Source organism: Stegodyphus dumicola, chromosome 2 (assembly GCF_044657685.1).
Source record: "Stegodyphus dumicola isolate Sdum_Otavi_A_Nest chromosome 2, ASM4465768v1".
NCBI classification, from domain to species: domain Eukaryota; kingdom Metazoa; phylum Arthropoda; class Arachnida; order Araneae; family Eresidae; genus Stegodyphus; species Stegodyphus dumicola.
Window position 1 is genome coordinate 4236491 of NC_140769.1, and position 27481 is coordinate 4263971.

The 27481-nt window shown below is 33.7% G+C and overlaps 1 protein-coding gene across 1 annotated transcript in view; it reads right to left on the minus strand.

Annotated features, from left to right (window-relative positions):
• Positions 1-27481, minus strand: part of LOC118195646 (UBX domain-containing protein 1) — a 100374-nt gene that overhangs the window by 12728 nt on the left and 60165 nt on the right. The window contains exon 9 of the mRNA XM_085810391.1: positions 1322-1502. Within this exon, the coding sequence (XP_085666517.1) occupies positions 1322-1502 (181 nt within the window). The remainder of the gene's footprint in view (positions 1-1321; positions 1503-27481) is intronic.

Here is a 27481-nt window from a genome sequence, read left to right on the forward strand (position 1 = left end):
AATAATGCATTACTATCAACAGCATAGGATTAAACCAAATACTTAATTGTCTACTGAAGCTTCAAAATGTATTTCCGAACTTCACTTTTTCTCAGCTAGTGTTACCGAATTTGCCCTTGGCGACCTAAAATCGAAATGGTGCCATCAGATTTCCCACCAAATCGATAACAGACCCTCTGCAGAAATAAACTCATAATCCCGATATCCCATACATATAGTATGTGCAAAAGAGAATAAACTCCGTAGAAGGTGATTAAAAATTAATTTATGGCTTAATTGAAACAAACGCAGAAATTAAGCTAAGCAAAACCGTGTAAAAACAAATTGAAATGATAAAATGAAACTTAATTTTCATGTGAATTTTCAGCGCTGAAATCTAGAAATTTCAATTTGTTTCAGACAAAGACCACATTTAGCTTTATAAGGATTGTCATCCATCAATATCCAGTCTTGGTAGTCAGCTTGATGAAGCCACAGTTTATTGAAAATGCACTTTCCAGGCATCTCGTTCCTATTGGCGTCGGAAGGGTTGTGGCCTTCCAGGTTGGAATTGCTCTAATTTTGGCAAATATTTTCAGAATCCCCCTCTTTTTTTTCTCGAGCACCTTCATCATCACTTTCGCCTCTTAAAGAACTTCCGGCTTCACGCTTTCGTCACAATCTGCCGAAATTTATGGATAACACCTGTTTCGAAAGATTGGGTGAATAGCCAATCAGACACCGATACTTTCGTTCGGGTAGCTAATTTTTTTTTTTTTTTTTAATGTTTTGTAGAACAAAAATAGAGGAAGTAAAAAAGTCCTTTGAAAAAAAAGGAAGGAAAAAAAATAATATTTAAACAAAGTAGAAAATGAGATGGATATATAATATAGAATTCTTTTAATTTGCCTAGGATCGGCAAATTAAAATTCTATCCCCGGGCCGCAGTTTGCCCATCCCTGGTTTATACAATGTAACAATTCTTAACTTTGTAAACTCTTTCCTTAAAAGAAACACATGTTTATATTTTAAACTTTTACATACGTTTAACTATATTTTAAAAACATACTCTCATTTTTAGTGAAAGATCCTCATTTTGTAAACAATGTTTATTTAAATAAACACAATCCTTTTTATATGATGAAATATTGTATAAATAAATTATTTTTAAACTAAATACTATGTTATTTACACTAAAAGTTTGCTTTTTTTCATTTAAAGTTCAAGGCAACAAAAAAACTATTTAATGAAAACCATACTAGGAATATTATGTTGGTTTCAGGTCTATAATTTACAAAATTCCAGTTGGTACAAAACAGAATTGTAGAGGATTCTTGCTTACCTAATGAACTAAGAGGTGCACTCATATCAGTATCAGTAAATACTCTTTTAGGGAAATTGGTCATAAGAGAAAAAGGTCCTGAACCATCAGTACGATTCATTTCCACAAATAATCTAACAGCAGCTAATTCTTCATTGGGGCCAAACTTCTGAGTAAGACACTGTCCATTTGTCAAGCGTATCTGAAAGACGTTTTTTGACATATTACAGATCTACATTTTAAGGAAATAATAATAATAAAATCTTATGCCCAAAATATTTTTTTTTTCATTCACACATTTCAAGAGCATATGCACTAAAAATATTTAAAAACAGCATATCTTTAGAACTTCCGAGAGACAGTCTTGCGTGCTGGTGATGAAAATATTTTATTCTCTGCAATGTGTTGTCGTTGCTCACTTTGAAATCATTGGGTTTCTTCAAGGAAAATTTGTTACAATTTTAAAAATATGAAATAGATAATAAAACAAATTCGAAATTCAAGATTTGGGCTTCCAGGTGCTCATATTCAGGTGGAGGACTATGTTATTAAAATTTGATGGTTCTAGATACTGTTTTTACACAGAATGAGAAATATGCATACATTCATGCAGATTCTTCACTATCTAATTTCTTTAAATGTAATACAGGGTGATAATATTTAGTGGCAACAATATGAAAAGTGATACAACTGTTTACAGTGGTTCGACACAAAATGTCATTTCGAGAATAGCCCTTCGGAGTTAATGCCAGTCTGGCCTAATAATTTTGGAATATTAAATAACGTAAAGAATTTTAATGCTGTCTTATGAATATCTATTACATATGTAAGTATGATCAACAGTTAACAGAGTACTTCCTTTTTACTACAACCAATTATTTAAGGAGCACCAGAACCGTTGATAAATCTCCAACTATGTTGCAAATCATTGCAACATAGTCAACTGTTCTTAGTATCTTTCTAACTCCTTGGTTAATGAAAAATTGTTAATATTCAAGAAACAAATAACATTCAAACACAAAAAAGGGGGGATGCACACACTATAACCTCTTTTATTTTCTATTTCATTTCAGAATTTCATCTATCTGTCCTAAAAATAGCGCTTAAGTTTAAACTGTGTCATTCAAATTAATCATGTGATCTTACATAACCCTTTATGCAGATGCCTCTTGACCAATCACCAAATTGCAAATCAAAACTTTTCTCTTTGTGTGCTTCCATCTTGCATAACTACACACTTCAGCTTTGCTCTCCACTGTGCTAAGATGTAATTTCTCTGGCTTGCTTTCTATCTCAACAATAGCAAAAATTTAAATCTTCTGTGGAGATAGTGATACATGCACTACTAGAGTGCCAAGTGACTGTGGCCACAAATATCAATTGCAAATAAAAATGGAATTGGAACTGCCTCAACTGCCGAGTTCTTTACATATTGCCATGTTAACATTATTAGAATACTGCACAATCAAAATTATTCTTCAATATGGATCTAAGCATGCATCAATACTGCTCCGGGTTTATTAATTCACTATAACCACTTAACTCTACTTTACTTCAATTAGTACTCTTTTTATGATATTTGCAAACTTACATCTCTTGCTTGGCTCAGTTACTAAACTGCCTACCATAAATAGTTGATCAGTTAAAATTAAAACTTAAATAATCATGACATACTTTTAGGATATTTAATTTTTTCTAGATTTATATTATTTAAATATTTTAATATTAAAGTTTACAAAAAAAATTTTTAATAAAACAAAGATAGCAGCTTGGCACTTAACTTTACTTACATAAGGGCCATCTATATAATTTGCAGAACACACATCAGTTTGGAAATACTTTTGCAGACCCCAACGTTAATATAGTAGGTAAGTTAGAATTAAAACTTACTATTTAATTGCTTTAAGTATTTTTTAAATAATTTTTATGTAGTATTTAAGTATTTTCTAGATATGAAATTATATTTTAAGTATATATTTGTTTTTTTATAAATTATGAATTAGTTCTTTTCGTTTCTTATTGGTTTATATTAATTATGTCTAGTTCCTTTTTAGTTTCTTTTTATTGATATGCATATTCGTGTTGGGGAGGTTTCTGTCGACAAGGGTTTCTAAAATGCATTGATTTCTAAATTAATTTTTCTGAAAAATTTATTTTTTAAAATTTTAATTTTTTTTTAAGTTTAATTTAATACTAGACTTTACATTGCTTATTTCTCAAAAAACTTGATTGGTATTTTATTTTTAGAACTTTAATTTTTAATTGCTAATTTCTAAAGGTATCACTTTATTGGTATTTCTTTTTGGACATTTTTCAGTCTTTACTTTTGGTTTTGACTTTTACCCTTGCCTGCATGAATGACGAAACACGAATTGAATGATTGAAGAGTTAGGTTTGGAGGCAACTTCCCCTTGATAAGTCTGTCTCCTGCCTGCTCAACAGTCATTCACTTATGCATTCAAAAAAATTTATTTTCATAGTTTAGTTTTGCACTTGATTTACTTATGCTATCTGAATTTAAATGATATTGTAGATTAGTTCGAAAATTAAATCTTTTATATGTTTGCACATTTTTTAATTATTTTAACTTTAAATTTGCTTTTTTACGTATGTACATGTTTGTTAAATTTTAAATTTGTTTAAATTTAAATTTCCTTCCTTGCAGCAATAGCGCAAAGAATTAAATTTATATTTAAATTAAATTTATTTAAATTCAATTTATTCTTTTGATACATACTACACAGTAAGCCTCTGAAAATTATCTGTAAAATGGGTCACAACCGACTTGCACATTTTTTCCAACATGACATGAGGTGCATAATCCATATGCCAAGTTGCTTAGGAGTGCAATTGGTAGTAATTTCCCTCTAATGGATGATAATGCTTGTCTCATTATGTCAACTTGAACAATCTTGAAACACTGACTATCTTGAAAGTGAACAAATCCACTGGATGGAGTGGCCCATGTATTCTATAGATATAAATTCACTAGAATATTTATAGAATATATTAGAACATCGACTTACATAACTGCAGCCCTCACTAGCACTCTCCAGCAATGCTGTTCATCATGAATACACTTCATTCCTGCAACGACTCCTAGCCAATTATACAGCATGGAAAATCACCGTAAAGCTTGCTTTTTGGTTAAGGATGTCTCTCACACTTTATTAATTTTTACGTGTATTTCTAAAATGATGTAACATCAGTTTTTCCCTCCCCCATTTGATATCATATCTTCTTATTTAAGTTCCCCGCCTCTCAGAAACAGGCTATTCGGTATTGTTATGAAATGTACAGGCGCGGTGAGATAGCTTTACCGCAAAGCAGGTTTAGTGTTGCCACATTTGGCGAGAAATCACCCATTTGGCGACAAAATTGGTGATATACCATGGACGGATGGAGAACCTTCTGGAATAAATTCTTACCGGTTTAGCCCAGAATGTTCCCGAACCCAAGGCGAAAGCTATATAAACCCTGCTGGTTCGCAGTCAGTTAGTGTGTGTGCCTCGTCTATCGAGCTATAGTCAGTCATTGAGTGAGTGTCTCGAAGTCTAGCATCGAGTTGGTCATCAAGTGCATTGAAAAAGTCTTTTAGTGCATCGTCGAGCTTTGTCTTAGACTGTGTTGAGTCAAGGGCTATACTCTTGTGTATCATCGAGTACATCGCATTGAGAGTCTCGAGAGTATGTGGAGTTCCGAGAACGACCAAGCAGAGTTGGGAGCTGTACTCGGGCTCTTTGCAGTGAAGCTGTCTCCACCGTTATTGCCTGACAGTGTGAAGGCTGTGTCGCTGAACATGGCAGCGTGTTTATAACAGTTCGGCGACTGTAAAAGTGATTTTGGAGCTATCTGATTAATATTGGTAAATAAAGTGTGTTTCGATACGTCATCAAGTGTCATCGTTATTCACTCCAAATCTACGAACCCCATATGAACTGGTGTCAGAAGAAAAGTAACGTAACAGTATTTTGAAGATGTGTCAAGCATGACAGGATAAGGATCTTGTGCAAGTTCCATATTCTTAGCTGCAAAATCATTCAAGTTGTTTTGAGTTTTTATAATTGTTCATTTAAATATTTCCTACTGTTGTCATTTTATAAAAATTCCTATTGATTGTATAAATATTTTCTTTAAAAACTTAAATTTAACATTTATTGCATTTACATTTTATATTTTGAATATTTTTATAAGGAATTATGTAAGAAATTTATAAGGAATTTTTTATCTTCATAAGGAATTTTCTCAGAAAATATGAATTACCAATAAATTTTATCAATTAATTAAATTGAATAGGTGGAAAATGGGATACATGTGTGGAATAAACATTGAAGGCCAGTTTTGATAAACAGCAAATCACAGGCAAAAGGCTTTTCATTTTTTTCATAAAAAATTGTCTATTATTTTGGCGATCATATATTTGTCTGATCCATGAGAAAAGGATGTACATCAGAATAAGAGAAGAATGTAATTTTTTTTTTTTTTTTTTTACTAATTTACTTACTACCTTTTCTGTATTGAAATGTTCCACATTTACAGGACTATTATCATATTCAAGATTCTTAATTTTGCATTTGAATTTGAATTTTCATAATTCCCCCTCCCCCTTCTTGGATTTTTAATCCTCTTTTACATTCTTTTTCATTGTTATTTATATGAACTTCAAAAATAATTTGGTATATTTTATGATAAATCATTAGCTGCAACAGTAATATCATTATTACTTTCTTCTTCATTTATTTTATCCAATTAATTAAGACTGAACATGAAGATCAACTTCCTTAGAATCATCACCTTAACAAGAACCTCTGAAGTTAAATATATTTTTGCATCTCATTTCAATTCCTCCCCTCTGCACATAATAAAACATGTGGAGAGTCCCGATTCTTAATTTCACTTCGGCAGTAAATAAAATATCTCGTTATTGAAGAAACAATGATTTTAGCATAAATTTGTATGATTAATAATTTGGCTCTGCTGCTAACTATCTGCTTGGCATAGATCTCAAACCTAAACATTCTACATACGAGGCGTATTCGAAAACTAAGTACCATTTTGAAAAAAAAAAAAAAAAAAAAAATAGTAAAACAATTTTTTCGAATCCAATTTTATTTTTACATGAAAATACATGTCTTAAACTATTTTTCAACATAGTTTCTGCCAATGATCAAACACTTGTCATAGCGGGTGACTAGTTTTTGATACCATCGTCAAAGAAACTTCCCGCCAGTTTCGATAACCACGACTCCACAGCATTTTTCGTGTCATCGTCAGATCCAAGCTCGCGCTTCATGTGCAGGAACAAGTGATAGTCGGACGGCGCCAAGTCCAGGCTGTACGGCGGGTGATCGAACTGCTCCCGATGAAACTGTGGAATTAACGATTGAGTGACACCAGCAGTATGGGGCCGAGCATTGTCATGGAGCAACACAATTCCTTTACTGAGCATTCCTCTTCGTTTGTTTTGAATGGCACGCCTTAGTTTTGTTAAAGTATCACAATATCGTGCCACATTAATGGTTTCACCTCTGGGAAGAAATTCAGTAAGCAAAACGCCTTTCCTATCCCAGAAGACAGTTCACATGGTTTTTTGTGATGACATTGTCACTTTGAACTTTTGTTTTTTTGGAGAATGAGTGTGTCTCCACTCCATCGATTGTTGTTTCGATTCTGGTGTCAAATGACACACCCAAGTTTCATCACCTGCCACAATTTGGTTTAAAAAGTTTTCTCCCTCATCTCTGTACCGCGTGAGAAATGTCAGGGCACTACCAAGTCGCTTTGTTTTGTGAACATCAGTGAGCATTTTTGGAACCCATCGGGAACACAGTTTGCGATAATTCAAGTGGTCAGACACAATTTCGAACAAAACAGTACGTGGAATTTGTGCAAATGCCTCTGAAAGAGTTGTCATTGTGAAGCGTCTGTTCTCATGAATTGCTTCATCAACTTTCCTTACCAAATCATCGGTGACAACAGAAGGCCGACCACTCCGAGCCTCGGCGTGGACATTTGTTCGACCTGCATTAAACATTCTTACCCACTTTCTCACCATTCCATCACTTAGCGCGTATTCACCATAAACTTCTGTCACTTGACGATGAATTTCGGCTGGTTTAACATTCCTCGCGTTCAAAAATTTAATCATGGCACGAATCTCACAGTCAGCGGGAGAACTAATTGTCTTAAACATTTTGAATGTGCACAGCAAACTGAAAACACAACATAGAGCAACCAAAATGGCGACAACTAAAAGTCAGTGTACAAGAAAGACTAGTGCGCATGCATGGGACGCCTACCACGGTGCTAGAATGAAACGGTACTTAGTTTCCGAATACGCTACGTATATTAAAAAATTAACACCTCTTTTCCCTCCTCTTTAAATAGGACACAGAATGAAGGAGGGTTTTCAAATTCAGATGATACATCTTTTGGAGATTCTCATTTCTCTCAGTGTGACTACATCTCCACCATTAACACTTCTTGAAGAATGAAAGCTGCTGTTGCAGCACGTCAAGCGCGAAGTAAATCATTTTTATCTATTTTCTTGGATAAAATCCTTATATCTGGAAAATAAATTCTTGAGAATTTTGAAAGTTATTATAGGAAAATTCTTAGAAGTGCAAATAATTTTAAAACAGTTTTATGAAATATCACAATCTGAAATTAAATTTGAAAAAAAAAAAGTGAATTAAAATTGTAAGAACAGAATGGGAGAGTAGCAGAGGGTTACACTTTGAAGGAGATGTGTTGTTGTTATTTAAACATATAAAATCCTACTTACCATACTATTAGCATGGAAAGTCATTTTGTAAGAAACAAATGTCCCGAAAGACATCAGAAATATCAGCTTTCTGTTTTTTCCATTTTAATAGAAATTGCAAAATAGCTTGCTCAATAACAGATCTGAGTGTTTCTACAGAGATGTTCAAGACACAGTGCATAATGATAGCTTTCATTTCCATGGAATTCTAAGTTTTGTGGTTGACCAGCGACCGAGTAGTAAAGTCACTGAACACTGGTAGCTCAGTCCAAGATTCAAATCCCGCGAACATGCTTGGCTGCATATACGTTTTCGTAGTTTTATCCGTGCATGTATATGAGCCAGCTTTCCTTAGAAAGTCTTCCGCAAAGGCATTCCTCCCTTTAGACAGTTAACCAGAGTGCTTTGTGATAATAAAATGAACCAAACCAACCACAATTTTGCAGTAAATATAACATTTTTTAGTTGTTCCCAGAACCAGAAGTGATATAGGTTCAGATCTAGCGAATATGCAGGCCATATTACTGTTAGTTAGCATTTTATTATTCTTTCATTTCCAAAACTGAAAAAGAAATTCTTGTGCCTTTGGTGTACCAATGTGCCTTGGAACCCAGCTTGCATGAAAATAGTAGCATTTGGGCACATATATTTATGCAGTGCTAATAGAATGCTGTTAACCACTAATACCATTAAGATTAATATTGTTAACCGTTTCCAAAATGGGTGACAAGGTTTTTAAGATAGACTTTTTCATAAAAGAAAGAGCAGTTAATATAGTAGGTAAGTTAGAATTAAAACTTACTATTTAATTGCTTTAAGTATTTTTTAAATAATTTTTATGTAGTAAAGTATTTTCTAGATATGAAATTATATTTTAAGTATATATTTGTTTTTTATAAATTATGAATTAGTTCTTTTTGTTTCTTATTGGTTTATATTAATTATGTCTAGTTCCTTTTTAGTTTCTTTTTATTGATATGCATATTCGTGTTGGGGAGGTTTCTGTCGACAAGGGTTTCTAAAATGCATTGATTTCTAAATTAATTTTTCTGAAAAATTTATTTTTTAAAATTTTAATTTTTTTTTAAGTTTAATTTAATACTAGACTTTACATTGCTTATTTCTCAAAAAACTTGATTGGTATTTTATTTTTAGAACTTTAATTTTTAATTGCTAATTTCTAAAGGTACCACTTTATTGGTATTTCTTTTTGGACATTTTTCAGTCTTTACTTTTGGTTTTGACTTTTACCCTTGCCTGCATGAATGACGAAACACAAATTGAGTTATTGAAGAGTTAGGTTTGGAGGCAACTTCCCCTTGATAAGTCTGTCTCCTGCCTGCTCAACAGTCATTCACTTATGCATTCAAAAAAATTTATTTTCATAGTTTAGTTTTGCACTTGATTTACTTATGCTATCTGAATTTAAATGATATTGTAGATTAGTTCGAAAATTAAATCTTTTATATGTTTGCACATTTTTTAATTATTTTAACTTTAAATTTGCTTTTTTACGTATGTACATGTTTGTTAAATTTTAAATTTGTTTAAATTTAAATTTCCTTCCTTGCAGCAATAGCGCAAAGAATTAAATTTATATTTAAATTAAATTTATTTAAATTCAATTTATTCTTTTGATACATACTACACAGTAAGCCTCTGAAAATTATCTGTAAAATGGGTCACAACCGACTTGCACATTTTTTCCAACATGACATGAGGTGCATAATCCATATGCCAAGTTGCTTAGGAGTGCAATTGGTAGTAATTTCCCTCTAATGGATGATAATGCTTGTCTCATTATGTCAACTTGAACAATCTTGAAACACTGACTATCTTGAAAGTGAACAAATCCACTGGATGGAGTGGCCCATGTATTCTATAGATATAAATTCACTAGAATATTTATAGAATATATTAGAACATCGACTTACATAACTGCAGCCCTCACTAGCACTCTCCAGCAATGCTGTTCATCATGAATACACTTCATTCCTGCAACGACTCCTAGCCAATTATACAGCATGGAAAATCACCGTAAAGCTTGCTTTTTGGTTAAGGATGTCTCTCACACTTTATTAATTTTTACGTGTATTTCTAAAATGATGTAACATCAGTTTTTCCCTCCCCCATTTGATATCATATCTTCTTATTTAAGTTCCCCGCCTCTCAGAAACAGGCTATTCGGTATTGTTATGAAATGTACAGGCGCGGTGAGATAGCTTTACCGCAAAGCAGGTTTAGTGTTGCCACATTTGGCGAGAAATCACCCATTTGGCGACAAAATTGGTGATATACCATGGACGGATGGAGAACCTTCTGGAATAAATTCTTACCGGTTTAGCCCAGAATGTTCCCGAACCCAAGGCGAAAGCTATATAAACCCTGCTGGTTCGCAGTCAGTTAGTGTGTGTGCCTCGTCTATCGAGCTATAGTCAGTCATTGAGTGAGTGTCTCGAAGTCTAGCATCGAGTTGGTCATCAAGTGCATTGAAAAAGTCTTTTAGTGCATCGTCGAGCTTTGTCTTAGACTGTGTTGAGTCAAGGGCTATACTCTTGTGTATCATCGAGTACATCGCGTTGAGAGTCTCGAGAGTATGTGGAGTTCCGAGAACGACCAAGCAGAGTTGGGAGCTGTACTCGGGCTCTTTGCAGTGAAGCTGTCTCCACCGTTATTGCCTGACAGTGTGAAGGCTGTGTCGCTGAACATGGCAGCGTGTTTATAACAGTTCGGCGACTGTAAAAGTGATTTTGGAGCTATCTGATTAATATTGGTAAATAAAGTGTGTTTCGATACGTCATCAAGTGTCATCGTTATTCACTCCAAATCTACGAACCCCATATGAACTGGTGTCAGAAGAAAAGTAACGTAACAGTATTTTGAAGATGTGTCAAGCATGACAGGATAAGGATCTTGTGCAAGTTCCATATTCTTAGCTGCAAAATCATTCAAGTTGTTTTGAGTTTTTATAATTGTTCATTTAAATATTTCCTACTGTTGTCATTTTATAAAAATTCCTATTGATTGTATAAATATTTTCTTTAAAAACTTAAATTTAACATTTATTGCATTTACATTTTATATTTTGAATATTTTTATAAGGAATTATGTAAGAAATTTATAAGGAATTTTTTATCTTCATAAGGAATTTTCTCAGAAAATATGAATTACCAATAAATTTTATCAATTAATTAAATTGAATAGGTGGAAAATGGGATACATGTGTGGAATAAACATTGAAGGCCAGTTTTGATAAACAGCAAATCACAGGCAAAAGGCTTTTCATTTTTTTCATAAAAAATTGTCTATTATTTTGGCGATCATATATTTGTCTGATCCATGAGAAAAGGATGTACATCAGAATAAGAGAAGAATGTAATTTTTTTTTTTTTTTTTACTAATTTACTTACTACCTTTTCTGTATTGAAATGTTCCACATTTACAGGACTATTATCATATTCAAGATTCTTAATTTTGCATTTGAATTTGAATTTTCATAATTCCCCCTCCCCCTTCTTGGATTTTTAATCCTCTTTTACATTCTTTTTCATTGTTATTTATATGAACTTCAAAAATAATTTGGTATATTTTATGATAAATCATTAGCTGCAACAGTAATATCATTATTACTTTCTTCTTCATTTATTTTATCCAATTAATTAAGACTGAACATGAAGATCAACTTCCTTAGAATCATCACCTTAACAAGAACCTCTGAAGTTAAATATATTTTTGCATCTCATTTCAATTCCTCCCCTCTGCACATAATAAAACATGTGGAGAGTCCCGATTCTTAATTTCACTTCGGCAGTAAATAAAATATCTCGTTATTGAAGAAACAATGATTTTAGCATAAATTTGTATGATTAATAATTTGGCTCTGCTGCTAACTATCTGCTTGGCATAGATCTCAAACCTAAACATTCTACATACGAGGCGTATTCGAAAACTAAGTACCATTTTGAAAAAAAAAAAAAAAAAAAAATAGTAAAACAATTTTTTCGAATCCAATTTTATTTTTACATGAAAATACATGTCTTAAACTATTTTTCAACATAGTTTCTGCCAATGATCAAACACTTGTCATAGCGGGTGACTAGTTTTTGATACCATCGTCAAAGAAACTTCCCGCCAGTTTCGATAACCACGACTCCACAGCATTTTTCGTGTCATCGTCAGATCCAAGCTCGCGCTTCATGTGCAGGAACAAGTGATAGTCGGACGGCGCCAAGTCCAGGCTGTACGGCGGGTGATCGAACTGCTCCCGATGAAACTGTGGAATTAACGATTGAGTGACACCAGCAGTATGGGGCCGAGCATTGTCATGGAGCAACACAATTCCTTTACTGAGCATTCCTCTTCGTTTGTTTTGAATGGCACGCCTTAGTTTTGTTAAAGTATCACAATATCGTGCCACATTAATGGTTTCACCTCTGGGAAGAAATTCAGTAAGCAAAACGCCTTTCCTATCCCAGAAGACAGTGCACATGGTTTTTTGTGATGACATTGTCACTTTGAACTTTTGTTTTTTTGGAGAATGAGTGTGTCTCCACTCCATCGATTGTTGTTTCGATTCTGGTGTCAAATGACACACCCAAGTTTCATCACCTGCCACAATTTGGTTTAAAAAGTTTTCTCCCTCATCTCTGTACCGCGTGAGAAATGTCAGGGCACTACCAAGTCGCTTTGTTTTGTGAACATCAGTGAGCATTTTTGGAACCCATCGGGAACACAGTTTGCGATAATTCAAGTGGTCAGACACAATTTCGAACAAAACAGTACGTGGAATTTGTGCAAATGCCTCTGAAAGAGTTGTCATTGTGAAGCGTCTGTTCTCATGAATTGCTTCATCAACTTTCCTTACCAAATCATCGGTGACAACAGAAGGCCGACCACTCCGAGCCTCGGCGTGGACATTTGTTCGACCTGCATTAAACATTCTTACCCACTTTCTCACCATTCCATCACTTAGCGCGTATTCACCATAAACTTCTGTCACTTGACGATGAATTTCGGCTGGTTTAACATTCCTCGCGTTCAAAAATTTAATCATGGCACGAATCTCACAGTCAGCGGGAGAACTAATTGTCTTAAACATTTTGAATGTGCACAGCAAACTGAAAACACAACATAGAGCAACCAAAATGGCGACAACTAAAAGTCAGTGTACAAGAAAGACTAGTGCGCATGCATGGGACGCCTACCACGGTGCTAGAATGAAACGGTACTTAGTTTCCGAATACGCTACGTATATTAAAAAATTAACACCTCTTTTCCCTCCTCTTTAAATAGGACACAGAATGAAGGAGGGTTTTCAAATTCAGATGATACATCTTTTGGAGATTCTCATTTCTCTCAGTGTGACTACATCTCCACCATTAACACTTCTTGAAGAATGAAAGCTGCTGTTGCAGCACGTCAAGCGCGAAGTAAATCATTTTTATCTATTTTCTTGGATAAAATCCTTATATCTGGAAAATAAATTCTTGAGAATTTTGAAAGTTATTATAGGAAAATTCTTAGAAGTGCAAATAATTTTAAAACAGTTTTATGAAATATCACAATCTGAAATTAAATTTGAAAAAAAAAAAGTGAATTAAAATTGTAAGAACAGAATGGGAGAGTAGCAGAGGGTTACACTTTGAAGGAGATGTGTTGTTGTTATTTAAACATATAAAATCCTACTTACCATACTATTAGCATGGAAAGTCATTTTGTAAGAAACAAATGTCCCGAAAGACATCAGAAATATCAGCTTTCTGTTTTTTCCATTTTAATAGAAATTGCAAAATAGCTTGCTCAATAACAGATCTGAGTGTTTCTACAGAGATGTTCAAGACACAGTGCATAATGATAGCTTTCATTTCCATGGAATTCTAAGTTTTGTGGTTGACCAGCGACCGAGTAGTAAAGTCACTGAACACTGGTAGCTCAGTCCAAGATTCAAATCCCGCGAACATGCTTGGCTGCATATACGTTTTCGTAGTTTTATCCGTGCATGTATATGAGCCAGCTTTCCTTAGAAAGTCTTCCGCAAAGGCATTCCTCCCTTTAGACAGTTAACCAGAGTGCTTTGTGATAATAAAATGAACCAAACCAACCACAATTTTGCAGTAAATATAACATTTTTTAGTTGTTCCCAGAACCAGAAGTGATATAGGTTCAGATCTAGCGAATATGCAGGCCATATTACTGTTAGTTAGCATTTTATTATTCTTTCATTTCCAAAACTGAAAAAGAAATTCTTGTGCCTTTGGTGTACCAATGTGCCTTGGAACCCAGCTTGCATGAAAATAGTAGCATTTGGGCACATATATTTATGCAGTGCTAATAGAATGCTGTTAACCACTAATACCATTAAGATTAATATTGTTAACCGTTTCCAAAATGGGTGACAAGGTTTTTAAGATAGACTTTTTCATAAAAGAAAGAGCAGTTAATATAGTAGGTAAGTTAGAATTAAAACTTACTATTTAATTGCTTTAAGTATTTTTTAAATAATTTTTATGTAGTAAAGTATTTTCTAGATATGAAATTATATTTTAAGTATATATTTGTTTTTTATAAATTATGAATTAGTTCTTTTTGTTTCTTATTGGTTTATATTAATTATGTCTAGTTCCTTTTTAGTTTCTTTTTATTGATATGCATATTCGTGTTGGGGAGGTTTCTGTCGACAAGGGTTTCTAAAATGCATTGATTTCTAAATTAATTTTTCTGAAAAATTTATTTTTTAAAATTTTAATTTTTTTTTAAGTTTAATTTAATACTAGACTTTACATTGCTTATTTCTCAAAAAACTTGATTGGTATTTTATTTTTAGAACTTTAATTTTTAATTGCTAATTTCTAAAGGTACCACTTTATTGGTATTTCTTTTTGGACATTTTTCAGTCTTTACTTTTGGTTTTGACTTTTACCCTTGCCTGCATGAATGACGAAACACAAATTGAGTTATTGAAGAGTTAGGTTTGGAGGCAACTTCCCCTTGATAAGTCTGTCTCCTGCCTGCTCAACAGTCATTCACTTATGCATTCAAAAAAATTTATTTTCATAGTTTAGTTTTGCACTTGATTTACTTATGCTATCTGAATTTAAATGATATTGTAGATTAGTTCGAAAATTAAATCTTTTATATGTTTGCACATTTTTTAATTATTTTAACTTTAAATTTGCTTTTTTACGTATGTACATGTTTGTTAAATTTTAAATTTGTTTAAATTTAAATTTCCTTCCTTGCAGCAATAGCGCAAAGAATTAAATTTATATTTAAATTAAATTTATTTAAATTCAATTTATTCTTTTGATACATACTACACAGTAAGCCTCTGAAAATTATCTGTAAAATGGGTCACAACCGACTTGCACATTTTTTCCAACATGACATGAGGTGCATAATCCATATGCCAAGTTGCTTAGGAGTGCAATTGGTAGTAATTTCCCTCTAATGGATGATAATGCTTGTCTCATTATGTCAACTTGAACAATCTTGAAACACTGACTATCTTGAAAGTGAACAAATCCACTGGATGGAGTGGCCCATGTATTCTATAGATATAAATTCACTAGAATATTTATAGAATATATTAGAACATCGACTTACATAACTGCAGCCCTCACTAGCACTCTCCAGCAATGCTGTTCATCATGAATACACTTCATTCCTGCAACGACTCCTAGCCAATTATACAGCATGGAAAATCACCGTAAAGCTTGCTTTTTGGTTAAGGATGTCTCTCACACTTTATTAATTTTTACGTGTATTTCTAAAATGATGTAACATCAGTTTTTCCCTCCCCCATTTGATATCATATCTTCTTATTTAAGTTCCCCGCCTCTCAGAAACAGGCTATTCGGTATTGTTATGAAATGTACAGGCGCGGTGAGATAGCTTTACCGCAAAGCAGGTTTAGTGTTGCCACATTTGGCGAGAAATCACCCATTTGGCGACAAAATTGGTGATATACCATGGACGGATGGAGAACCTTCTGGAATAAATTCTTACCGGTTTAGCCCAGAATGTTCCCGAACCCAAGGCGAAAGCTATATAAACCCTGCTGGTTCGCAGTCAGTTAGTGTGTGTGCCTCGTCTATCGAGCTATAGTCAGTCATTGAGTGAGTGTCTCGAAGTCTAGCATCGAGTTGGTCATCAAGTGCATTGAAAAAGTCTTTTAGTGCATCGTCGAGCTTTGTCTTAGACTGTGTTGAGTCAAGGGCTATACTCTTGTGTATCATCGAGTACATCGCGTTGAGAGTCTCGAGAGTATGTGGAGTTCCGAGAACGACCAAGCAGAGTTGGGAGCTGTACTCGGGCTCTTTGCAGTGAAGCTGTCTCCACCGTTATTGCCTGACAGTGTGAAGGCTGTGTCGCTGAACATGGCAGCGTGTTTATAACAGTTCGGCGACTGTAAAAGTGATTTTGGAGCTATCTGATTAATATTGGTAAATAAAGTGTGTTTCGATACGTCATCAAGTGTCATCGTTATTCACTCCAAATCTACGAACCCCATATGAACTGGTGTCAGAAGAAAAGTAACGTAACAGTATTTTGAAGATGTGTCAAGCATGACAGGATAAGGATCTTGTGCAAGTTCCATATTCTTAGCTGCAAAATCATTCAAGTTGTTTTGAGTTTTTATAATTGTTCATTTAAATATTTCCTACTGTTGTCATTTTATAAAAATTCCTATTGATTGTATAAATATTTTCTTTAAAAACTTAAATTTAACATTTATTGCATTTACATTTTATATTTTGAATATTTTTATAAGGAATTATGTAAGAAATTTATAAGGAATTTTTTATCTTCATAAGGAATTTTCTCAGAAAATATGAATTACCAATAAATTTTATCAATTAATTAAATTGAATAGGTGGAAAATGGGATACATGTGTGGAATAAACATTGAAGGCCAGTTTTGATAAACAGCAAATCACAGGCAAAAGGCTTTTCATTTTTTTCATAAAAAATTGTCTATTATTTTGGCGATCATATATTTGTCTGATCCATGAGAAAAGGATGTACATCAGAATAAGAGAAGAATGTAATTTTTTTTTTTTTTTTTTACTAATTTACTTACTACCTTTTCTGTATTGAAATGTTCCACATTTACAGGACTATTATCATATTCAAGATTCTTAATTTTGCATTTGAATTTGAATTTTCATAATTCCCCCTCCCCCTTCTTGGATTTTTAATCCTCTTTTACATTCTTTTTCATTGTTATTTATATGAACTTCAAAAATAATTTGGTATATTTTATGATAAATCATTAGCTGCAACAGTAATATCATTATTACTTTCTTCTTCATTTATTTTATCCAATTAATTAAGACTGAACATGAAGATCAACTTCCTTAGAATCATCACCTTAACAAGAACCTCTGAAGTTAAATATATTTTTGCATCTCATTTCAATTCCTCCCCTCTGCACATAATAAAACATGTGGAGAGTCCCGATTCTTAATTTCACTTCGGCAGTAAATAAAATATCTCGTTATTGAAGAAACAATGATTTTAGCATAAATTTGTATGATTAATAATTTGGCTCTGCTGCTAACTATCTGCTTGGCATAGATCTCAAACCTAAACATTCTACATACGAGGCGTATTCGAAAACTAAGTACCATTTTGAAAAAAAAAAAAAAAAAAAAATAGTAAAACAATTTTTTCGAATCCAATTTTATTTTTACATGAAAATACATGTCTTAAACTATTTTTCAACATAGTTTCTGCCAATGATCAAACACTTGTCATAGCGGGTGACTAGTTTTTGATACCATCGTCAAAGAAACTTCCCGCCAGTTTCGATAACCACGACTCCACAGCATTTTTCGTGTCATCGTCAGATCCAAGCTCGCGCTTCATGTGCAGGAACAAGTGATAGTCGGACGGCGCCAAGTCCAGGCTGTACGGCGGGTGATCGAACTGCTCCCGATGAAACTGTGGAATTAACGATTGAGTGACACCAGCAGTATGGGGCCGAGCATTGTCATGGAGCAACACAATTCCTTTACTGAGCATTCCTCTTCGTTTGTTTTGAATGGCACGCCTTAGTTTTGTTAAAGTATCACAATATCGTGCCACATTAATGGTTTCACCTCTGGGAAGAAATTCAGTAAGCAAAACGCCTTTCCTATCCCAGAAGACAGTGCACATGGTTTTTTGTGATGACATTGTCACTTTGAACTTTTGTTTTTTTGGAGAATGAGTGTGTCTCCACTCCATCGATTGTTGTTTCGATTCTGGTGTCAAATGACACACCCAAGTTTCATCACCTGCCACAATTTGGTTTAAAAAGTTTTCTCCCTCATCTCTGTACCGCGTGAGAAATGTCAGGGCACTACCAAGTCGCTTTGTTTTGTGAACATCAGTGAGCATTTTTGGAACCCATCGGGAACACAGTTTGCGATAATTCAAGTGGTCAGACACAATTTCGAACAAAACAGTACGTGGAATTTGTGCAAATGCCTCTGAAAGAGTTGTCATTGTGAAGCGTCTGTTCTCATGAATTGCTTCATCAACTTTCCTTACCAAATCATCGGTGACAACAGAAGGCCGACCACTCCGAGCCTCGGCGTGGACATTTGTTCGACCTGCATTAAACATTCTTACCCACTTTCTCACCATTCCATCACTTAGCGCGTATTCACCATAAACTTCTGTCACTTGACGATGAATTTCGGCTGGTTTAACATTCCTCGCGTTCAAAAATTTAATCATGGCACGAATCTCACAGTCAGCGGGAGAACTAATTGTCTTAAACATTTTGAATGTGCACAGCAAACTGAAAACACAACATAGAGCAACCAAAATGGCGACAACTAAAAGTCAGTGTACAAGAAAGACTAGTGCGCATGCATGGGACGCCTACCACGGTGCTAGAATGAAACGGTACTTAGTTTCCGAATACGCTACGTATATTAAAAAATTAACACCTCTTTTCCCTCCTCTTTAAATAGGACACAGAATGAAGGAGGGTTTTCAAATTCAGATGATACATCTTTTGGAGATTCTCATTTCTCTCAGTGTGACTACATCTCCACCATTAACACTTCTTGAAGAATGAAAGCTGCTGTTGCAGCACGTCAAGCGCGAAGTAAATCATTTTTATCTATTTTCTTGGATAAAATCCTTATATCTGGAAAATAAATTCTTGAGAATTTTGAAAGTTATTATAGGAAAATTCTTAGAAGTGCAAATAATTTTAAAACAGTTTTATGAAATATCACAATCTGAAATTAAATTTGAAAAAAAAAAAGTGAATTAAAATTGTAAGAACAGAATGGGAGAGTAGCAGAGGGTTACACTTTGAAGGAGATGTGTTGTTGTTATTTAAACATATAAAATCCTACTTACCATACTATTAGCATGGAAAGTCATTTTGTAAGAAACAAATGTCCCGAAAGACATCAGAAATATCAGCTTTCTGTTTTTTCCATTTTAATAGAAATTGCAAAATAGCTTGCTCAATAACAGATCTGAGTGTTTCTACAGAGATGTTCAAGACACAGTGCATAATGATAGCTTTCATTTCCATGGAATTCTAAGTTTTGTGGTTGACCAGCGACCGAGTAGTAAAGTCACTGAACACTGGTAGCTCAGTCCAAGATTCAAATCCCGCGAACATGCTTGGCTGCATATACGTTTTCGTAGTTTTATCCGTGCATGTATATGAGCCAGCTTTCCTTAGAAAGTCTTCCGCAAAGGCATTCCTCCCTTTAGACAGTTAACCAGAGTGCTTTGTGATAATAAAATGAACCAAACCAACCACAATTTTGCAGTAAATATAACATTTTTTAGTTGTTCCCAGAACCAGAAGTGATATAGGTTCAGATCTAGCGAATATGCAGGCCATATTACTGTTAGTTAGCATTTTATTATTCTTTCATTTCCAAAACTGAAAAAGAAATTCTTGTGCCTTTGGTGTACCAATGTGCCTTGGAACCCAGCTTGCATGAAAATAGTAGCATTTGGGCACATATATTTATGCAGTGCTAATAGAATGCTGTTAACCACTAATACCATTAAGATTAATATTGTTAACCGTTTCCAAAATGGGTGACAAGGTTTTTAAGATAGACTTTTTCATAAAAGAAAGAGCAGTTAATATAGTAGGTAAGTTAGAATTAAAACTTACTATTTAATTGCTTTAAGTATTTTTTAAATAATTTTTATGTAGTAAAGTATTTTCTAGATATGAAATTATATTTTAAGTATATATTTGTTTTTTATAAATTATGAATTAGTTCTTTTTGTTTCTTATTGGTTTATATTAATTATGTCTAGTTCCTTTTTAGTTTCTTTTTATTGATATGCATATTCGTGTTGGGGAGGTTTCTGTCGACAAGGGTTTCTAAAATGCATTGATTTCTAAATTAATTTTTCTGAAAAATTTATTTTTTAAAATTTTAATTTTTTTTTAAGTTTAATTTAATACTAGACTTTACATTGCTTATTTCTCAAAAAACTTGATTGGTATTTTATTTTTAGAACTTTAATTTTTAATTGCTAATTTCTAAAGGTACCACTTTATTGGTATTTCTTTTTGGACATTTTTCAGTCTTTACTTTTGGTTTTGACTTTTACCCTTGCCTGCATGAATGACGAAACACAAATTGAGTTATTGAAGAGTTAGGTTTGGAGGCAACTTCCCCTTGATAAGTCTGTCTCCTGCCTGCTCAACAGTCATTCACTTATGCATTCAAAAAAATTTATTTTCATAGTTTAGTTTTGCACTTGATTTACTTATGCTATCTGAATTTAAATGATATTGTAGATTAGTTCGAAAATTAAATCTTTTATATGTTTGCACATTTTTTAATTATTTTAACTTTAAATTTGCTTTTTTACGTATGTACATGTTTGTTAAATTTTAAATTTGTTTAAATTTAAATTTCCTTCCTTGCAGCAATAGCGCAAAGAATTAAATTTATATTTAAATTAAATTTATTTAAATTCAATTTATTCTTTTGATACATACTACACAGTAAGCCTCTGAAAATTATCTGTAAAATGGGTCACAACCGACTTGCACATTTTTTCCAACATGACATGAGGTGCATAATCCATATGCCAAGTTGCTTAGGAGTGCAATTGGTAGTAATTTCCCTCTAATGGATGATAATGCTTGTCTCATTATGTCAACTTGAACAATCTTGAAACACTGACTATCTTGAAAGTGAACAAATCCACTGGATGGAGTGGCCCATGTATTCTATAGATATAAATTCACTAGAATATTTATAGAATATATTAGAACATCGACTTACATAACTGCAGCCCTCACTAGCACTCTCCAGCAATGCTGTTCATCATGAATACACTTCATTCCTGCAACGACTCCTAGCCAATTATACAGCATGGAAAATCACCGTAAAGCTTGCTTTTTGGTTAAGGATGTCTCTCACACTTTATTAATTTTTACGTGTATTTCTAAAATGATGTAACATCAGTTTTTCCCTCCCCCATTTGATATCATATCTTCTTATTTAAGTTCCCCGCCTCTCAGAAACAGGCTATTCGGTATTGTTATGAAATGTACAGGCGCGGTGAGATAGCTTTACCGCAAAGCAGGTTTAGTGTTGCCACATTTGGCGAGAAATCACCCATTTGGCGACAAAATTGGTGATATACCATGGACGGATGGAGAACCTTCTGGAATAAATTCTTACCGGTTTAGCCCAGAATGTTCCCGAACCCAAGGCGAAAGCTATATAAACCCTGCTGGTTCGCAGTCAGTTAGTGTGTGTGCCTCGTCTATCGAGCTATAGTCAGTCATTGAGTGAGTGTCTCGAAGTCTAGCATCGAGTTGGTCATCAAGTGCATTGAAAAAGTCTTTTAGTGCATCGTCGAGCTTTGTCTTAGACTGTGTTGAGTCAAGGGCTATACTCTTGTGTATCATCGAGTACATCGCGTTGAGAGTCTCGAGAGTATGTGGAGTTCCGAGAACGACCAAGCAGAGTTGGGAGCTGTACTCGGGCTCTTTGCAGTGAAGCTGTCTCCACCGTTATTGCCTGACAGTGTGAAGGCTGTGTCGCTGAACATGGCAGCGTGTTTATAACAGTTCGGCGACTGTAAAAGTGATTTTGGAGCTATCTGATTAATATTGGTAAATAAAGTGTGTTTCGATACGTCATCAAGTGTCATCGTTATTCACTCCAAATCTACGAACCCCATATGAACTGGTGTCAGAAGAAAAGTAACGTAACAGTATTTTGAAGATGTGTCAAGCATGACAGGATAAGGATCTTGTGCAAGTTCCATATTCTTAGCTGCAAAATCATTCAAGTTGTTTTGAGTTTTTATAATTGTTCATTTAAATATTTCCTACTGTTGTCATTTTATAAAAATTCCTATTGATTGTATAAATATTTTCTTTAAAAACTTAAATTTAACATTTATTGCATTTACATTTTATATTTTGAATATTTTTATAAGGAATTATGTAAGAAATTTATAAGGAATTTTTTATCTTCATAAGGAATTTTCTCAGAAAATATGAATTACCAATAAATTTTATCAATTAATTAAATTGAATAGGTGGAAAATGGGATACATGTGTGGAATAAACATTGAAGGCCAGTTTTGATAAACAGCAAATCACAGGCAAAAGGCTTTTCATTTTTTTCATAAAAAATTGTCTATTATTTTGGCGATCATATATTTGTCTGATCCATGAGAAAAGGATGTACATCAGAATAAGAGAAGAATGTAATTTTTTTTTTTTTTTTTTACTAATTTACTTACTACCTTTTCTGTATTGAAATGTTCCACATTTACAGGACTATTATCATATTCAAGATTCTTAATTTTGCATTTGAATTTGAATTTTCATAATTCCCCCTCCCCCTTCTTGGATTTTTAATCCTCTTTTACATTCTTTTTCATTGTTATTTATATGAACTTCAAAAATAATTTGGTATATTTTATGATAAATCATTAGCTGCAACAGTAATATCATTATTACTTTCTTCTTCATTTATTTTATCCAATTAATTAAGACTGAACATGAAGATCAACTTCCTTAGAATCATCACCTTAACAAGAACCTCTGAAGTTAAATATATTTTTGCATCTCATTTCAATTCCTCCCCTCTGCACATAATAAAACATGTGGAGAGTCCCGATTCTTAATTTCACTTCGGCAGTAAATAAAATATCTCGTTATTGAAGAAACAATGATTTTAGCATAAATTTGTATGATTAATAATTTGGCTCTGCTGCTAACTATCTGCTTGGCATAGATCTCAAACCTAAACATTCTACATACGAGGCGTATTCGAAAACTAAGTACCATTTTGAAAAAAAAAAAAAAAAAAAAAATAGTAAAACAATTTTTTCGAATCCAATTTTATTTTTACATGAAAATACATGTCTTAAACTATTTTTCAACATAGTTTCTGCCAATGATCAAACACTTGTCATAGCGGGTGACTAGTTTTTGATACCATCGTCAAAGAAACTTCCCGCCAGTTTCGATAACCACGACTCCACAGCATTTTTCGTGTCATCGTCAGATCCAAGCTCGCGCTTCATGTGCAGGAACAAGTGATAGTCGGACGGCGCCAAGTCCAGGCTGTACGGCGGGTGATCGAACTGCTCCCGATGAAACTGTGGAATTAACGATTGAGTGACACCAGCAGTATGGGGCCGAGCATTGTCATGGAGCAACACAATTCCTTTACTGAGCATTCCTCTTCGTTTGTTTTGAATGGCACGCCTTAGTTTTGTTAAAGTATCACAATATCGTGCCACATTAATGGTTTCACCTCTGGGAAGAAATTCAGTAAGCAAAACGCCTTTCCTATCCCAGAAGACAGTGCACATGGTTTTTTGTGATGACATTGTCACTTTGAACTTTTGTTTTTTTGGAGAATGAGTGTGTCTCCACTCCATCGATTGTTGTTTCGATTCTGGTGTCAAATGACACACCCAAGTTTCATCACCTGCCACAATTTGGTTTAAAAAGTTTTCTCCCTCATCTCTGTACCGCGTGAGAAATGTCAGGGCACTACCAAGTCGCTTTGTTTTGTGAACATCAGTGAGCATTTTTGGAACCCATCGGGAACACAGTTTGCGATAATTCAAGTGGTCAGACACAATTTCGAACAAAACAGTACGTGGAATTTGTGCAAATGCCTCTGAAAGAGTTGTCATTGTGAAGCGTCTGTTCTCATGAATTGCTTCATCAACTTTCCTTACCAAATCATCGGTGACAACAGAAGGCCGACCACTCCGAGCCTCGGCGTGGACATTTGTTCGACCTGCATTAAACATTCTTACCCACTTTCTCACCATTCCATCACTTAGCGCGTATTCACCATAAACTTCTGTCACTTGACGATGAATTTCGGCTGGTTTAACATTCCTCGCGTTCAAAAATTTAATCATGGCACGAATCTCACAGTCAGCGGGAGAACTAATTGTCTTAAACATTTTGAATGTGCACAGCAAACTGAAAACACAACATAGAGCAACCAAAATGGCGACAACTAAAAGTCAGTGTACAAGAAAGACTAGTGCGCATGCATGGGACGCCTACCACGGTGCTAGAATGAAACGGTACTTAGTTTCCGAATACGCTACGTATATTAAAAAATTAACACCTCTTTTCCCTCCTCTTTAAATAGGACACAGAATGAAGGAGGGTTTTCAAATTCAGATGATACATCTTTTGGAGATTCTCATTTCTCTCAGTGTGACTACATCTCCACCATTAACACTTCTTGAAGAATGAAAGCTGCTGTTGCAGCACGTCAAGCGCGAAGTAAATCATTTTTATCTATTTTCTTGGATAAAATCCTTATATCTGGAAAATAAATTCTTGAGAATTTTGAAAGTTATTATAGGAAAATTCTTAGAAGTGCAAATAATTTTAAAACAGTTTTATGAAATATCACAATCTGAAATTAAATTTGAAAAAAAAAAAGTGAATTAAAATTGTAAGAACAGAATGGGAGAGTAGCAGAGGGTTACACTTTGAAGGAGATGAGTTGTTGTTATTTAAACATATAAAATCCTACTTACCATACTATTAGCATGGAAAGTCATTTTGTAAGAAACAAATGTCCCGAAAGACATCAGAAATATCAGCTTTCTGTTTTTTCCATTTTAATAGAAATTGCAAAATAGCTTGCTCAATAACAGATCTGAGTGTTTCTACAGAGATGTTCAAGACACAGTGCATAATGATAGCTTTCATTTCCATGGAATTCTAAGTTTTGTGGTTGACCAGCGACCGAGTAGTAAAGTCACTGAACACTGGTAGCTCAGTCCAAGATTCAAATCCCGCGAACATGCTTGGCTGCATATACGTTTTCGTAGTTTTATCCGTGCATGTATATGAGCCAGCTTTCCTTAGAAAGTCTTCCGCAAAGGCATTCCTCCCTTTAGACAGTTAACCAGAGTGCTTTGTGATAATAAAATGAACCAAACCAACCACAATTTTGCAGTAAATATAACATTTTTTAGTTGTTCCCAGAACCAGAAGTGATATAGGTTCAGATCTAGCGAATATGCAGGCCATATTACTGTTAGTTAGCATTTTATTATTCTTTCATTTCCAAAACTGAAAAAGAAATTCTTGTGCCTTTGGTGTACCAATGTGCCTTGGAACCCAGCTTGCATGAAAATAGTAGCATTTGGGCACATATATTTATGCAGTGCTAATAGAATGCTGTTAACCACTAATACCATTAAGATTAATATTGTTAACCGTTTCCAAAATGGGTGACAAGGTTTTTAAGATAGACTTTTTCATAAAAGAAAGAGCAGTTAATATAGTAGGTAAGTTAGAATTAAAACTTACTATTTAATTGCTTTAAGTATTTTTTAAATAATTTTTATGTAGTAAAGTATTTTCTAGATATGAAATTATATTTTAAGTATATATTTGTTTTTTATAAATTATGAATTAGTTCTTTTTGTTTCTTATTGGTTTATATTAATTATGTCTAGTTCCTTTTTAGTTTCTTTTTATTGATATGCATATTCGTGTTGGGGAGGTTTCTGTCGACAAGGGTTTCTAAAATGCATTGATTTCTAAATTAATTTTTCTGAAAAATTTATTTTTTAAAATTTTAATTTTTTTTTAAGTTTAATTTAATACTAGACTTTACATTGCTTATTTCTCAAAAAACTTGATTGGTATTTTATTTTTAGAACTTTAATTTTTAATTGCTAATTTCTAAAGGTACCACTTTATTGGTATTTCTTTTTGGACATTTTTCAGTCTTTACTTTTGGTTTTGACTTTTACCCTTGCCTGCATGAATGACGAAACACAAATTGAGTTATTGAAGAGTTAGGTTTGGAGGCAACTTCCCCTTGATAAGTCTGTCTCCTGCCTGCTCAACAGTCATTCACTTATGCATTTAAAAAAATTTTTTAGATTAATTTTAATTTGCTGAATTGATGAATTTATTTTCATAGTTTGGTTTTGCACTTGATTTACTTGTGCTATCTGAATTTAAATGATATTGTAGATTAGTTCAAAAATTAAATCTTTTATATGTTTGCACATTTTTTAATTATTTTAACTTTAAATTTGCTTTTTTACGTATGTACATGTTTTTTTAAATTTAAATATGTTTAAATTTAAATTTCATTCCTTGCAGCAATGGCACAAAGAATTAATTAAATTTATATTTAAATTAAATTTATTTAAATTTAAATTCAATTTATTCTTTTGATACATACAATGGATGGACAAAAATATGGAAACACCTTGTAAAATGCATGTTTGGAAAAAAAATTGATTTAATTAGATTAGATTGATTTTAATGAAATATATAGGTGGTGCTGGCGTTTTTGACTACTAACGCCACCTACACAACTTCGTAAATGTGCTAAACAGTTCAGTTGTTGTCCGAGTACTGTTATGTGAGGTTGTCATTGCATTATGTCAGAGTTAACAGACTTCGAACGTGGGCAAATTGTTGGAGCACGTATGGTAGGTGCTTCTGTAAGCAAGGTAGCCGAGGTGTTTAGTGTTTCAAGAGGTGCTGTATCGAAGATTTATTCCGCATATTTGAAAAGTGGAAAAACGTCATCTGCTAAATCACAGTGCGGACGAAAGTGTGTCCTGAGTGATCGTGATAGACGATCATTAAGTTCAATTGCGACGAAAAATAAGCAGACCACAGCTGCAAAAGTTACTACTGAAATGAACGTTGTGTTACCGAACCCTGTGAGTACCAAAACAATTAGAAAGGAGCTTCATAAACAGGGAATTGCTGGCCGTGCTGCATTTGAGAAGCCACTCATCAGTGATGCTAATGCATGTAACAGGAAAAGGTGGTGTTTAAGTCATAAAGCCTGGACTATAGAGCAGTGGAAGCGAGTAATATGGTCTGATGAGTCTTCTTTCACATTGTTTCCCACTTCTGGCCGAGTTTACGTCTGGAGAACGCCATCTCA